The following is a 16856-nucleotide window of genomic DNA, read 5'->3' as shown; positions in this document are numbered from 1 at the left end:
TTCAGATTTTAAACACTTTAACTAGTTGACCTCATAGTCTATGAGTTTCTACTAAAAAAGTCCTACAGCCCTTAGACGAACCTGATACCTTAGTCTCCTGAACTCTTTTTAAGTCGACGTGTCTTTTTCAAGCAACCAAAATTCCACAGCAACACAGGAAGTGGCCATATTAAGGAGATACAGACTATGAGAACAATCTCTTTTTTTCCTAGAGAGAGAGAGAGAGAGACTTGGAATGGTAAGAACAATCAGGAGAAATACTGATTAAAAAAAGTGAGTGAGAGAAGAAACTGAAGGAGAGAGGAAGAAAACACGCAGGTGAAATAATGGAACAGTGTTATAGGAGTGACACAGGGATGGAAGCATGCACACACACACACACACACACACACACACACACACACACACACACACACACACACACACACACACACACACACAAATGCACACTTTCTGAATATTTGTCGACCTGTCTGTCTGTGCCTGTCTGTGTACTGCCTCCCCCCCCCCTCTCTCTCTTTGGATCCTTTGTCTCGTCCCCAGTTTCCTTTCCCCTCCTTCCCCTTTCTTTATAGCTATCTGCTCAGTTCCTACCTTCCTCCCTGTCTCTTTCTTTTCCTTCGTCTCTCTCCCCCTCTGTCACTCCCTCCTTACCTCACGCATCTTTCCTTTCTCCCTCCCTGTGTCACAACTTTGTCATACTTTTTTCATGTCACATATCTTACCATTTTTTCTCCACTACTCTTTCCCTATTTCTTTACATGTATTAAATCCATTTCCTTCACTGCTTTCTTCCCCCAGTAATAACTGCATGCTCTTTTTCTCTCTCCTCTCTGTCTTTCCGTCACCCGAAATCTCTTCTTTCATTCCGCTCCTCCCACTGTCTTTCCCTCTTACCTTTTTTTCTCCATTACTCTTTCTCTATTTCTTTACTTGTATTAAATCCATTTCCTTCACTGCATTCTTCCCCCAGTAATAACTGCATGCTCTTTTTCTTTCTTCTCTCTTCGTCTTTCCCTGTCACACGAAATCTCTTCTTTCATTCCGCTCTTCCCACTGTCTTTCCCTCCCTCCCTCCCTCTTCCTCCCCTTGTCTTCCATTCTTAACATCCCCCTTCTCTTTCTTACCCCCTAAATTAACCCATTTTCTTCCCACCCTAAATCTCTACTTTCTCTCCGCAAATTTCTCTGTTCCTCTCCTTCCCTTTTTACCTGAATGTTACATTCGTTCTACCCAGCCTCAATACTTTCCTCTTTTCCGGCTTAGTTCTTTCCCTGCATTCTTGCTAGAATAACACACTTTCTTCCTCCTCCCTGTTACCTTGCCTCCTTTTCTAATTTTTCTCATTATCGTTCTCAGTATTCTGTTCCGTAGCTCTCTTTCCCACTGTCTGCTTTTGTTATCCATATTTCTATGTTTGCTCCATTCCCCTTTTCTCCCAGCTGTCTCCCCTTTTGTCTCTATTTCCTTGACTCCTGGTATTTCTATTCACATCTCCCTTTTGTCTCTATTTCCTTGACTCCTGGTATTTCTATTCACATCTCCCTTTTCTCTTTCCCTTTCACACTGCTTGTATCTCATTTCACCTCTCACTGTCTCTTCTCCTCACTCTTTGTTTCTTTTCTTAGCTCTCGTTGTTCTCTCCTTGTTCTCTCCTTGCCTCTCCCCTTCTTTTTTTTCTCCGTAACTGTCCTCTCATTTCTCATTTTTCCACTTGCTCTCCCTCTCCGCAAGTTGTTCCCAGTCTTTTAACTCTCTCTTTCTCTCACACACACACACACACACACACACACACACAGTGTAGTAAACCTTTTCCCAACTTGGTTTATGATATATACTGTACTATTTGTTTATAAGTTGTTCGGACTACACGTAATTAGAGAGCTGCTTGAAGTAGAAAAACCCCTAGCTGGTTGTGAGCGAGAGTATGGAGGGCATCGGGTGGGGTTATGGGGTTGGAGAGAAAAGTGGGGGTGTTGGGCGGGAGTGTGGGACTATGAGGAAGGGAGGAGGAGGGGATAGCTCTCCATTGCGCAGTGTTACAAACACCTTATTCCACGGAAAAGGAAACGAACTTATTCCGACGTCTGTACAACTTGCTTTGTTGTTGTGCAGTTAAATTCTTTTATGCTGGGTGGTAACCATGTAACCAGATTATGGCGCCTGGTGGTTTAGTGGGTAATTAAGGCACTCTGATTGGATTGAGCCTGTGCAGGTTTATATCCATGGGGTGGTTGGGGTTTATTATTCATGTAATGCCACTCAGGGATGAGTGAGGCTGGTCACTCTCATCTTAAATGTCAGGACCAGCTTGCCCGGCCCTGTGTTCCTGCGCTCCTCGTGGGGCAGCATAGGATTGGATGATGATGATGATAAGGTTTAGCAGCCGACAAGAGCGTGTTCTAGAAAATTTTTATTCTGTGGTACTGGTACAATTGTTCTTTAAAGCTTTCATGTATAATTAATTAAGACAATACAATAAAACCTTTTTAAGTCAGAATAATAGGGGCTGAGGCAATTGTGACCACTGCAATTCTAACTTATGGGAAGTGCGTGGCCTCCTGGCTAACCACAAAAAAAATCACTCACCATGTTTGCAGAGGGTGTAGCCCATGCATAAGGAGGGCCTTTTGGTAGGATATAGAGGTGTTAGGGGAGCATATGATCATGTCTGTGCAACATTTTCACTTCTTTTCAGTATTTTCTAACCTTAATCACAATTACATTACCTTACACTTTATATCAGGTCTTAAGAACACTGTTAGATTTTATAAACACTTCATATACAGGCCTAAATCACTACTGTAAAGTACTATTGTATGCGAAATTAATCATTATCAGAGTCACAGCAGAAAATTTGTGCAAGCAACTCTGAGGACACATTGCCCAGACTGAGAAGGGAAGCACCTTGGGAGGCAGGAGGCGGATGATGGGCCCTATCAGGTTAAAACACGATGAACCTAGTGCATCATGCGGAAATTGGGTTTCCATTAGACAACATTTTTTGACTTAGGGGAGTTTTTTCCAGGATTTTTACTACGATTTTTTAAAAAATTTAAATTAATTTCATCAACGAATATCATATACCGTTCTGACTTAAGCGTAATCACGACTAAAAGGGTTCTGACTCATGGAGATTTTACTGTAAGGTACAGAACTATATACCATGCTTGCATTTCTTCTTGTTTTTGTTACTGCTTGCTCTTTTATCTGTACAGTATGATAAATATATTGAATGTGATGTGAAATTATGCTGTAAATATAGCACATCTCATTATGAAGCTTGTTGATTGAGCATTGAGTACTGTTTTCAAGCAAAGTAACCTAACAGTACAATATCAGTAAGTAGTGTAAAGGTGTAGTGTGGTACAAGGAAAAAAGGAAGGTAGCTAGTAGTATGAAAGCCTTGATAAAAGCGAAGACTTGGTATGGATGCTGCAAGTGGATGGTATGAATGTGTTACTACCCATATTTAAAGTTACTGTGGATGTAAGACTGTGGAAAGGATTGAAAGTTTTTGAAAAATCAAGAGTAATATCAGTGATAATGGAACTGCTAATGAATATATGTGGGCATAGTAAGTAAAATAGAATTAAAAAATGGTGATCTATGTAAGATAAATTGTACTGGTAATGACGGTTATTAATAGGAGGGTAGGAGAGAGAGTGCTTAGAGGTTATGGTCATACAGAGAGAGTGAATGCAAATAAAGTCCTAAAAAGGGTATATTTGAGTGAGTTTGAAGATGGGAAGTGGCATGGGATCTAGAAAGTGGTTGGACATGGTAAATTAGTTTTAAAAAGTGCGGTCTTGAAGTTAAACAGATTAGTTGACAAAGGATAGAAATGGATGAATGAAATATGTATAGGACTGTAGGAAAATGCATATGACAAGGATTGTATCCCATTTATAGCCAGGTAATTGGTGGAATAGGTCTATCCCACAGTCTTGTGGGAAAGACGTTAAAAAAAATAATAATAATAAAAAATAACAGGTATGAAACAGTAACAGCCAATCTGGGTGATCCCCTCTGGTTTTGTTAAGCTGTAGTTTTAAAAGTTGGAATAATGAGCGAATGATTTGCCAGTTTCTTTAAACACCCAGCTGATAGATCTCTTGCTTTCTCTTTTCCATATTTGGTACCTTCCCACCCTACTTTTTAAGTGGGAAATACAGTAGGGTTATCCCCTCAAGACTGCCATTCACCCACCCTGTCTGGCCCCAGAACTGCATTTAGGGTCTGATTTTACAACTTTCACCAAGGTAAATTTTGGTCTTATAGATTTCAAGAGCTTGATTTTACGCACCAGAAATCTGACGTAATAGAGCCAAGCCATGTCTGGAAAGTGGATCCGTGTGGATAATTGACTACTCCCCTGATCTCCCCTTTGCACATAACCTAACTTTGAAAGCCATTGTAAAAGGCCACTACAGTACATCATACAATACTTGTTCCTGATGTTTAACACTAGTCAATCTGGTCAAGCAGACTTCTAAACCACAGCCAAGCACTTACTATGGTCTAACAGACCCATCAACCACAGACAAGCAATCACCACTGCAGGGTCTGGCAGGGTGAAAATGTTCGTGCAGCCATAATTCCACCTGAACACAAGCATTTTTCCAGATAAAATGGAAAAATGTACGAATAATGTTTTTGAACAGTCAGATCACAGTGTCCAGTTAATGGAGCATTCGGATAATGGACATCCAGATAATCAAGGGATTACTTTCACTCTGTTATGTCTAATGGTTACCGGTATTACACTATTAACCGACAAAGAATATCAGATATAAAAATTGTTACGCCTTGCATTTAGAGAGAATAAAAAAATTGCACCAAAGTAAATTTTGGTCTTTAGATTTGAAGAGCCTAATTTTACACCCAAGAAAATGTATACTGTACAGTAATCCCTTTACCCGGACACCCAAGTCCCGAACACCTGAAGTCCTGGACATTTTGGGCTCGGGTCTTTGGACACCAGAAATGGCCAAAAACATAAAAAAACAATATGTGTTCATCCCCACTTTAAATTTGCCACGTGGTGACAAACAGCTGTGTCTTGGCGTGTAGTTTCTCTGACGACTGTTGGAGCGCCCCTTCATTCCTCCCCAGTTCCCGCCTACCTACCTACCTCGTGACTACACGCTCGTCTCCATGGCTGCCCACAGCTCATTTTTGTGAATAAACAGTAAATAAACTGCAATACCTTGTCACTAGACCACATGGGAATTAACAGTGTTGTGCAGTATTAAGAAATTAGAATTCAGAGTGCAAAGGATTAAGTGCAGAATGCAACATTGGCATGTTGCAACTGGCGTGGGTGTGCTAAGCCGACTCCACTCTTTCTTTACCCCTGCACAATTGTTGACTCTATGCAGGGGTTTTATCCGCCCCTGTGTGGAGTACAACTCTCATGTGTGGGGAGGCTCCCCACATACAGCTCTTCTCAATAGGGTGGAGTCAAAGGCTTTTCGACTCATTAACTCTCCTCCTCTTACTGACTCCCTTCAACCTCTGTCTCTTCGCCGCACTGTTGCATCTTTATCTCTTTTCTATCGCTACTTTAATGGTCACTGCTCCTCTGAACTGTCTGCTTGCATTCCTCCACCTCTACGATGGGCGCATAGCACCCGTCTGGCAGCAAACTCTCATCCCTTTTCTGTCCAACTCTCTAATGCAAGAGTTAACGGTTACTCCCAGTCTTTCATTTATGCAACAGGTCAGCTCTGGAACTGTCTTCCTCTGTCTGTATTTCCTGCTGCCTATGATCTCTAGTCTTTCAAATGCAGTGTGTCCAGGCATCTCAAAATGATCGGATCTTGAATTTGGCTCTTTATTGTATTTTGTTTTTCTCTTGGAGGGAACTGTTACTGCGGGCTCATGGCCTTTGGTTCCTTCTTCCTCGCATTAAAAAAAAAAAAAAAAAAAGTAAGAACAGAATGTGCAGTGTTGAACAATTATAATTCACAGTGCAAAGGATTAAGTGCAGCACACCACTGGATTACTGTATGTGCTTCAAGTGCACTTCATCATTCTCAGAGCCATAGAGAAGGCTGGTTAATCTTCGTGATGGCCAGTACACTGCTAAATATTTTCCATACTTCTGATTTCTTTTTCTCTGGTTCCTTTTCATTTATTTCATGGTGGCTCTCCCTTATTTGTGTGAATAGGGTCTTAAAAAGGTGCTGTGCAGGTCCTGTAGGAAGTTAATCAGGTTGTTTTCAAAGTTAGGTTGGATTAGGGTCCATAAGTACCAGTCCAGAGGGCATTTTCCCAAGTCTTGGGCAAACCCAAGTCCCGGACATCCCTTTGGCTCTGTTACATCGGACCTTTGAGAGATTATTGTATTTCACTCCCATATGTCTGTTGCTTATCGCACTGTCGACCATCAAAAATTCAAAAAAGTCACCCCTCACTGTGAGCGAGAAGAGACATCACTGGGAAATGAGTGGGACTAGGGAGGTGGAGGGAGTGTAGTGCGGCATCAGGAGGAGGGGGAGTGGAATGAGAGGGAATATGCCTGCCACACACAGCCAATATGGTCTAGAGGGGGTATGGAGGGTAGTTTGGGTGGGAGGGGACACAGAGGGGAGGATCCAATGGCGGAGGGAGGTGGAGAGATGGCAGTTGGGGGGAACCCTCCCCCACCATGTCTAGGGGGACCAGTCAGGCCAGACACCACCTGATATTGTACTGTCCATTGGCTAGGCTCCATATACATCATCAAAGAGGCAGGGATACCTCATGCCAGTTTTTGGTAGCTTGTGTATGATTGATGATATTACATCAAAATGTACCAAGGCCTGAACACATTGATAGATGATCATGGGACTCAGGGGTTAAGATGACAATGGTTGGTGAATCTCAGTACAGTGTCCTAATATATAAAATGGCCATTACATTTAGTTTGCCTCTCTTGCCAGTTAAGTTACCCTATATTGTAGACAAATTTCTCTTCTCCCATCACTGTCCCTATCATGATTGTCTGGTGTTTTGTGTTTCTTGGGGAGGAGGAGGGTGTGATTGTAAACATGAAAGACTAACTTTTCTTTTTAATTTTACTGCTGTGACTTGACTCGACCTGACCTGTGACAAATTCAGGCTGGGTTCGTGCTTCAGCAAGGCTTGACCCTCATTGACAAGGCCTTGAATATGAAGGTGGAGGGCTTTGACTGCAGTGCAGAGAAGGTCCAACTTTATGCTGAGATGCAGATCAAGATGAGATGTACCAGGTATGTGTGCATATGCATCAAACTGTAATCCAAATAAAATTTATAAACAAAGATGCCCTTTTCTCCTGCAACTGATTGGCTGGTATATATTAGTGGAAGTTAATTGAGTACTGCATTTCGTCTTCATTTCACGTATACAGAAATCCTTTACTTCACTGATCCCTGAGCAACTCACCCACTATTTGGTGCATACTTCATTGTTAGCTGTTAACCACTTGAGTGGCTGATAGAGGAAGGGTGAAGGAGCTGTGTACAGCCCAGTGTCTTAGTGTGCTGGCTGCTACTAAGAAATATTTTTTCAGTTTTCAGTCACCTATCATTCTTGTCATTGTAAAAGTAATAGATCTACTTTTCCTATAACTAAAGAAGGATTGTGACATGTTCAGCTGTACAGGGGATGAAATAAAGAGAAAGTGGATGTTGGAGAAGTAAGCTGAATTGTTCTATTGCTATAGTCGTGGCGTATGACTCTGAGGTTGTCATTATCATACCTTGACAGCCTACCATTCAAAAGTGGATCTGATTTCATATCATCTCTCTATCTATCTATTGCCAGATTCCTCAATCCCGTTTGGGGTGGCCACAAACAAAACGCCTCCACGTCGCCCTGTCCCCCGTCATTTCACTGCCCTGCTCCCAACTCACACCCCCCTCTCTCATATACCTCTCCACCCCATCCCTCCATCTCATCCTCGGCCTCCCCCTCCCTCTTTCCCCCTCCACCTCACTCATATACACTCTCTTCGTCAGTCTCTCACCCTCCATCCTCTCGACATGGCCAAACCACCTCAGTGTGTTCCTCATAACGCTTCCTATCACATCCACATCCACACTACAACACTCCTTTATATCCTCGTTCGTCAGCCTGTCTTTCCATGTGACTCCACAGGATCCTCTTAAATAACTCATTTCATATCATATTATACATAAATCATATTGTTATGCACGAATATTTTGTACACGAATATTATTATACACGAATGTATTATACACGAATCACATGCATTTCGTATTATGCACAAAATCGGATGCACTGTTGAGGGGTAGGTTGCCAGGGCACGATAATAACAACCTCAGAGTTGCATGCCGCTACTATAGTGCTATATCTGAGAAAGGTGTTGGTCTGAAGACAATGAAAGACCTTTAAGAAAAATTGATATTATTGTTTAGAAGCTATATTTCAGTTATTACAACAGTTAGTGGTAGGTGGGGGTGCTCACCATCCACTCACTCAAGGTGGTGCTGCTTTGGGTGTCTGCTCTTTCCTCTCGTCTTTCCTTCCTCTTCCGTCTTTCTTTCCTTCATTCTTTTCTCTTCCTTCTGCCTGTGGGGTGACTTGACACTCCCTCTTATGTCTTTCTTTCCTTCATTCTTCCTCTTCCTTCTGCCTTTGGGTAACTCTACACTGAGTGACAAGCCAAATGGTTTCCTGTAAACCAGTAAACCATTTATTGTGCTGGGTAGTAACCATATAACCAATTAATGGCATCTGCTGGTTTACTGGGTAATTAAGGCGCTCCAATTTGATTGAGCTTACGTAGGTTTATATCCAAGGGGTGATTGGGGTTTATTGTTCATGTTATGCCACCCAGGGATGAGTGAGGCTGGTCACTCTCTTCTTAAATGTCAGGACCAACTTACCAAACCAGGGGCTTCTTTGCTGCTTTTGGGACAGCATAGGATTGGATGATAGATGGATGGATATTCATGATAACACTTCTGACACAATTGGATAATAGTATAGGTGTAACTGAGGTCTTGTCCTTCTGCCTGTGGGTGACTCTACACTGAGTGACAAGCCAAATGGTTTCCTGTATGCCAGGAAACCATTTACTACGCTGGGTGGTAACCACATAACCACATTTTGGTGCCTGGTGGTTTAGTGGGTAATTATTGTGCTCCAATCAGATTGAGCCGGTGAAGGTTTATATCCAAGGGATGGTTGGAGTCTATTGCTCACGTAATGCCACTCAGGGATGAGTGAGGTTGGTCACTCTCATCTTAAATGTCAGGACCAACTGCTTAGCCCCGGGCTCCTGCGCTCCTCATGGGGCAACGTAGGATTGGATGAAGGATGGATGGATGTAACTGAGGTCATATTTTGGGTACCCTAATACATTATCTACGGAAAATCTACCTCTCATAGCTAAAGATGATTACTGTATGGAGACCTAGAAATTGAATAACATTCGTCTCAGAATAAGGTGTTTGGGAGTTTTTATTTATTTATTTTTTATTTTTTTTGCCACCAGTTATGATAAGGTATGAGAAGTTGTAGCTTCATAGAGAAAAAGAAAAATGTGATGGAAACAGATCTTTGATTTGAAAAGATCTCACTGGGATCTGGCGAAGAAACTTGGCTTCATATCCAGATCATTGGTGTTTGAAACGAAATTTACCATACTGATTTTGTATGGAGTTGATGTTGGTGGATTTAACCCCTAAAAGACGGGCATCGTAATGTTTTGACATACGCTCAGGATGGGCATAATTGGCGGGTGCATTATGGTGGGGGTTTTGTTGGGGGGAGGTGTGGAGGGGTGTGGGGGTTGTGGGGTGGTGTGGAGATGAGGACTGGGTGCCTGGGGGAGGTCGGGGTGTGGGCATAGGGGGATAGGGTGGGGGTGGGGGGTGATGGGTGGGGGTGGTAAGCGGGGGTTTGGGAGGGGGGTGGGGGGGATAAGGGTGGGGGTGGCAGTGGGGGTTAGAGGGGTGGTGTTGTATGGGGGGTTTGGGGGGATGGGCAGTTGGGGGGTATAAGGATGAGAGGTGGAGGAGGAGAGGGGGTTGGGGGTGGTGGGGGTAGGGGGAGGGCAGTAGGGGGTTGGGGATAGGGGGTGGTGGTTGGTGGGTTGTGGGGGGATGGTGGGGAAGCTGTTGGGGGGATTGGGGATTATGGGGTGTGTGGAGGATGGGGGTGGGGTGAGATGGGGAGGGGTGAGGTGGGGAGGGTAGGGGTGATGAGAGGGTAGGGGTTAGGGATGGCTGGGGGCTGTGGAGGGTATTGGGGGGACGGTGGGGGGATTTGGGGGGAGGTGGAGGTTTGGGGGTGGGGTGGTGGGGTGAGGGTGGGGCTGAGTTGTGGGTGGTGTGTGGGTGTGGTGGTAGGGGGATGGGGTTGGTGGGGTGGGTTTGGGGGGGTCAGGGGGGTGTGACCGCCTATGCAGACACGGGTCTTTTTGGCCCCGTATCCTCGGACAGCATATGCAGACACCCTTCTTTTAGGGGTTAAGAAGTAGGGAGGGAGAATTCAGCATGCTTAGTTTTTTCAGTTATGTTCTCAGTTTGTCTGAGCACTGTATGTAGACACTTGTCCATAAACTACTGTATAGTGAGAGGCCTTAATCCCATAAGGGGTGGCCACAGACAGATTGCCTTCATGTCGCCCTGTCCCCTGCAGTTTTGCTGCCCTCCCCCCAGCTTACACCTCCCTCTCTCCTATACCTCTCCATCCCTTCTTCTCATCTTCAGTCTTACCTCCCCATCCCCACCCCTACACTTTACATGCACTGCAGGTTGGTCTTTCACTCTCCGTCCTCTCCACATGGCCAGATCATCTCAGTGCATTTCTCATAATGCCTTCTGTTACATCCACATCCACACCACTGCTCCTTCACCTCCTAATTTTGTCAGTCTGTCTCTCTATGTAGCTCCACATGCTCCTTTCAAATAACTCATTTCCATTGCTCTCACTTTTGACTTGTGTCCTTCCAACAAGGTCCAACTTCACTTTCATAAGTTAGAGTGGGGATCACAGTACTGTCATGCAGCGACTTTTTTATTTCTCTGTTCACTTCCCTATCTCCTATCACTGCTTTCAGTGAACCAATTACCATTCTTCCCTCCTGTGACCTTTCAAGCACTTCATCCTCCAAACTTCCATCCATACTCATCACACTACCCTGGTGTTTAAATGCACTCACATTTTCTTTTTTCTCACTATCCAGCCTCACTGTGCATTCATTGACTTAATTTCTCTTGAACACCGCAACTTTATTCTTCCCTACATTCATCATTAGATTCCATGTCTCACATACCCTCCCAGACTCATACACCAAGCCTTGCCATTCCCTGTTGTCTTCACTTAACAATCCATTATCTACAAACAGCAGAACAGGAAGTTTCCAATCACTGCCCTCTCATTAGGGATGCCCTGCATCCACTGCCCTGCTTTGTATCTCTTTTGTAACTTAATCTATATACAAATTGAACAACCATGGAGACATGACACATCCCTGTTTCAATCCAACATTTGGGTTGAAAAATTCACTCAGTTCACCATGCACACACACTGAAACCCTAGTGCCCAAATATGTACTCCTTACAGCATTCACAGCTTCCCATTTACCCCATATATTTTTAATATTTTCCGCATTCTTTGTCTGTCCACACTGGCGTATGCTTTCTCCAAATCCATGAAAGTAGTAAAGACCTTTTCCAGTGAATACCAGAGGATGAATATCTGATCTACACAACCTCTTCCCTTCCTGAAACCTCCTGTTCCTCTCCAACTAATTCTTCTGTTATTTCTCTAACTTTGTCAGTAAGTGTCCTACTATGTAGTGTAAATACTTTTCATATTACACAATACCCCTGTGTTTACCAGACACTTCTTTTGCCCCTTTTCCTTTGTATAGGGGAAGACAGATGCCTCTAAGATTGCATTTCTTTTGCTCCTTTTGCATTGTATAGGGGAATAATTATACCTGTCTTCCAATCCTCCAGGATTTTGCCTTCCTCCCAGGCCAAATTGCACATCTTCCATATTCATTCTGCTACTGTTTCTTCCATGCTTCAGCATTTCACCACACACTCCATCATTTCCTGGGGCATCCCCATTTTGACTTTCTTCATTTGCTTTCACTACTTCCATCCTACTGATCTCTTCCTCCCTTCTCATCTCCCTCCTCCTCCTAGCCATTCCACAGCCACATATACTAATGTCACTTTTGTTCTTTGTTTAACCTGTACCATCCCAGGCATTTTTGCAATTTTATACCCACCCAATCCCGGACCGAAAACGGAAAAAAAAATTTATTGCAAAAAAACAATCCGAAAGGACATATAAATCAAGGAAAAGCAAAAAAAGTACTACTTATAGGAGATATAAGAGCAAGATGGTCATCCATCGTGTTTTTAGCCCAGTTTCCTAAGCCATGAGTGCCGTTTTCCTGCCCAACTGGGAGGGATGAGAGAGAACAGGCGAGGATTCCCCATTCTCAATATCCTCTTCCACTGGCTCATATCCTCCCTAGTAGAGTCATCTAGGTCTTCCTCTTCTGAAGAATTACTAAATGAAGGGACAGAAAGGTCCATGTGACCATTTCAACAGCCTCCTATAGCCAATGAGGCGGAAAAGTGGCGTGATTTTCTCAGCGTTCTGATGCTATGACGGACAGTGGCACACTGATGTTACCCACTCATGCAGAACCAAACTCATTGTTACAAATGCTTGGGCACAGTGTTGCTAATATGTTAAGCTACTCATAAGCAAAAAATTAGCTAGATTGAAGCAGTTTGAGACGCTGCAGCGCTCAAATTTAACTGTCGGAACCATCACGTCACTGGGATTAACTGAGATGTTTTGTACTGTCGGCACCATGCCGATGGCGGGATGGTACAGGTTAACAGTTCCATAATGTGTTCTCTTCATTTTCTCACTTTTACCCCGTTCTTCTCCAGCAATCTGCCATTATCTTTCACCCCTGTACTACCTTTTTTATTATCCTGTCTAACTCTTAACTTCCCCCCAGAATATATTCTTGCGTTCCCTCCACTTTACATTCAGATTCCTTCCAAACTCCTCATCCACCCTCATCTTATTCTTTCTTACCAGTGATTTCACCTCTCTTGTCTTTTTTCATTTAACTCTTTATTCCGTCTCTCAATTTCTTCCATGCCTCTGCTTCCATCCACTCACTATATGCTTTCATCTTTTGCACCACAGCTTGTCTCACCTTTACATTCCACCTGCACCACAGCTTGTCTCACCTCTACATTCCACCATGCTGTTCCATGCACCCCTTTTTATCTTCTCTTCACCCCACACCACCTCGCCTGCTGCACAGATTTCTTCTGTGAATACCTTGCATGCACCGTCCACCTCCCCATCTGCTTCAGGTGATATCTTCCCAATTGCTGCACCATTTCTCTCTTATGTTCTACATTTTTTTCATCCTCCTGAAACCTTTCTACCCTCTTTCTATTGACTGCTTCCTCTTTCCCATTTCTGCTTCTATTGATCCAGCACATTTGTACCTTGACTCTCACCACTACTAAGTGGTGATCAGAGAGTCCACATTCCCAGCCTCTGCATACTCTTGCATCCAGCACATATCTTTACATTCTCCCATCCATACACAGATGATCAGTCATTGCCTTCCATTCATCCAGCTCAACATCCACCCTTCTCAACCCTCGTCATGTATACCTGTGAATCATTCTGTGCCTAAATAAGGTACTGTATTGGCTAACACCAGTCCTTTTCTGCACAGATGTCCACCAGAGCACTACCATACCCATCCACTTCTGCAGGCACACCCTACTCACAAACTACTCCATCTACCTCTGTATTCCCTACATTTCCGTTCTTATCTCCAATCAAATACACTGTCTCACTCCTCTCATGTTTCCATACTTGCTATCATTCAGGAAGAAAAAAACTTCATGCATGAGTGGTTTTTCATTTTCAGATGGTATTCTTGTAGGTTATGGAGGCTCCCAGGCAGCTATTCCTTACCAGTTTGTTTCAGGGTGGGTCCCTGTATTCACTTTATTTTTTTTTTTCTGTTGGTCATGTAAACTTGTGTTAATAATAAAAAGATGTGAAAGGCGCAGAAGGGAATGTTTTAAGTGTGGCAGGGTACAGTAACTTGCTATGGAATAGTGTGGTAGGGTACAGTAACCTGCTATGGAGTAAGTGTTAGTGAGCCTCCGTAGTTGACAAGAATATGACTTCACGTGTTTGGTAGCTGATGGAGGATATATTGAAGGGGGGAAGCTTGATAAAAAAGGAATGAAAGAGGAGTGTGATTGATCAAGTGGAAAAAATCATGAATAAATGAAGGAAAGTTTCCCCCCCCCCCCACAATTATTTCTTCTAGCATCTCTGGTGTTACTTTCTGTCTGTTCCTTTCACTTTTTCTTATCACTGAGCCTCAGTATGTCTTCTCTTCTGATAGTTAAGGAGATAGTGAAAATGTTACATCTTGTACATGTCTTTTGTGAGGTTGAGAAAAAATTGATTGTATTACAGTGGAATCTCCTAAAATTCGTGATCCTAAACGGAGGATTCATAATTCATGGCAACATCATGCAGCAGCTGCAGCATCAGTAACTTGCAGAAATCACACGAAGTTCATGAATGCAGCCTCAAAAGTGATACTTTTCCCATGTGTCGTGTAATACACGCCACCATTACCTCAAGCCTGTGTGTCTAGCTGGGCGTAAACCAATCATAGTCAGGCATGGGAGTTACTAAACCAATTATATTCAAGCATAGCACTTACTGTAAACCAATCACAGTGCTTCACTCCCACACCAAGCATGAAGGATGCGCGTGCTTGATGTCCTAGCGCCTGGCTTAGTGCATTGTCTCCTCTCCATTGTTGGCGTGTGGTTCCAGTGTGGTTTGTTACAGGAGGGTTTTTTTTCCCCCTGTACTTCCTCTGCCTGCCCAGTGTTACCATGGCCGATCATAATTCTCCTAAGCCTAGAACATCTTTGAGGAAGAGGAAGAAGGAGAAGCCAACATTGACTTACACTCAGAAGTTAGATGTAATAAGGAGGGTTGATGGCAGTGAGAAGGAAAGCCAGAGTTGTCCACCATTACATGCGTAATGAGGTAATTCCTTAACCAAACGGCAATTCCACCTATATTATAAGAAACTGATGATCTCAAGTTAAGTAACTTTGGTACACATGCAAGACAGATAGATAACTGTTGAATTGTGACTACAAGAAGTGAGCGGAAAATATATACAGTGGAATCTCAGAGTTTGACAGTTTAGAATTTGATGAATCAAATTTCGATGCAAAGTCGCGTATTTCGATGCTCTCAGGGCCAGACTTCAACCAAAACAAGCTAAGATAATATTTTTGATGTGAACCAAAATGCTAGAAGTGAAGGAAAATTATAAGAAAAAGTTTGAACCTAACCTAATATCGTATGTGACATGTGCTCTCAGGACCAGACTCCAACCAAAACAAGCAAAGATAATATTTTTGATCAGAACCAAAATGCTAAAAGTGAAGGAAAATTACAAGAAACGATATGAGCCTAACCTAATACTGTATTATATGTGACGTGTCAAGAAGAGAATGAAAATCAACATCATTTATTCATACAGTAAATGAAGCATACGATGATATGGTTTCGAGACAATTCACCGTCGTCAATTCGCCCATCAGATAATTCCCCATCAAAACATGGATGATTTCCCGTCAGGACAATTTGCACCCTGGACGATTCCCCATCATTCTGTAAATATACTTATAATTAATTAATCAATACTTTAATAACTCGAAGATATAACAAGAGAAATTAAAGGAAGAGAATCAGTTGCAGAAATACTAAAACAAAATGAATTACAGGTGGTAGCAAATACAGTAGGCAGGGTGGAAGTGAGGTTAGCAGGGGAGTGAAAGATAAAAATGGTAGATTACTAGTGGAGAAGGGAGAAAAAGTGAGCAGATGGAGAGAACACTTTAAGGAATTGTTGAACATACAGAATGGAAGTAATGCGAGTATAAGTGGCTGGGGAATGGCTGGGAGAAGGAGGGAGGTGAGAAGACAGGAAGAAATCAGTAGGATAGAAGTTGTGGAAGCAATGAAGAAAGTTACATTGGGGAAAGCCCCAGGAATTGATGGAGTGTGTGGTGAAATGCTGAAGCATGGGGGAGAGATAGTAGTAGAATGGATGTGGAAGATGTGCAGATTGGCCTGGGAGGTAGGTAGAGTCCCGGAGGATTGGAAGTCAGGTATAATTATTCCCTTGTACAAAGGAAAAGGGGGAAAAAGAAGTGTGTGGTAATCATAGGGGCATTTGTCTTCTTAGTATAATAGGAAAAGTGTATGGTAGGATACTTATTGACAGAGTTAGAGAAAGAACAGAGGAATTAGTTGGAGAAGAACAGGGAGGCTTTAGGAAGGGAAGAGGTTGTGTAGATCAGATATTCATTCTTAGATCTTTAGTGGAAAAATTTCTAGAGATGGGAAAGAAGTTGTATGCAGCTTTCATGGATTTGGAGAAAGCATATGACAGGGTGGATAGACAAGGATTGTGGAAAGTATTAAGAATATATGGAGTAGATGGAAAGTTGTTGAATGCTGTGAAGAGTATGTTTGATGGTGCTAAGGCTGCAGTGCGTGTGGATGGTGAACTAAGCGAATTTTTCTCTTTGGAGGTTGGGTTGAAACAGGGATGTGTCATGTCTCCATGGTTGTTCAATCTGTTCATGGATAGGGTAATAAAAGAGGTACAAGGTAGGGTAGTGGATGTTGGAGTGGCCCTGGTGAGAGAGGCTAGTGTTTGGAAACTCCCTGTACTCTTGTTTGCAGATGATACTGTGTTGTTGAGTGAAGACGAAGGGGAGGTGCAAGGCTTGGTGGATGAGTTTGG

General features: G+C 43.0%; 1 protein-coding gene across 1 annotated transcript in view; it reads left to right on the top strand.

Moving 5' to 3' along the window:
* Positions 1-16856, top strand: part of spartin — a 556986-nt gene that overhangs the window by 42083 nt on the left and 498047 nt on the right. Inside the window, exon 3 of the mRNA XM_080276831.1 lies at positions 7106-7236. Within this exon, the coding sequence (XP_080132957.1) occupies positions 7106-7236 (131 nt within the window). The remainder of the gene's footprint in view (positions 1-7105; positions 7237-16856) is intronic.

The sequence above is a fragment of the Coenobita brevimanus genome, chromosome 67, assembly GCF_032717465.1.
Source record: "Coenobita brevimanus isolate Jiangsu-jjx chromosome 67, ASM3271746v2, whole genome shotgun sequence".
Lineage (NCBI taxonomy): Eukaryota > Metazoa > Arthropoda > Malacostraca > Decapoda > Coenobitidae > Coenobita > Coenobita brevimanus.
This window is presented reverse-complemented; position numbering and strand designations above follow the sequence as displayed.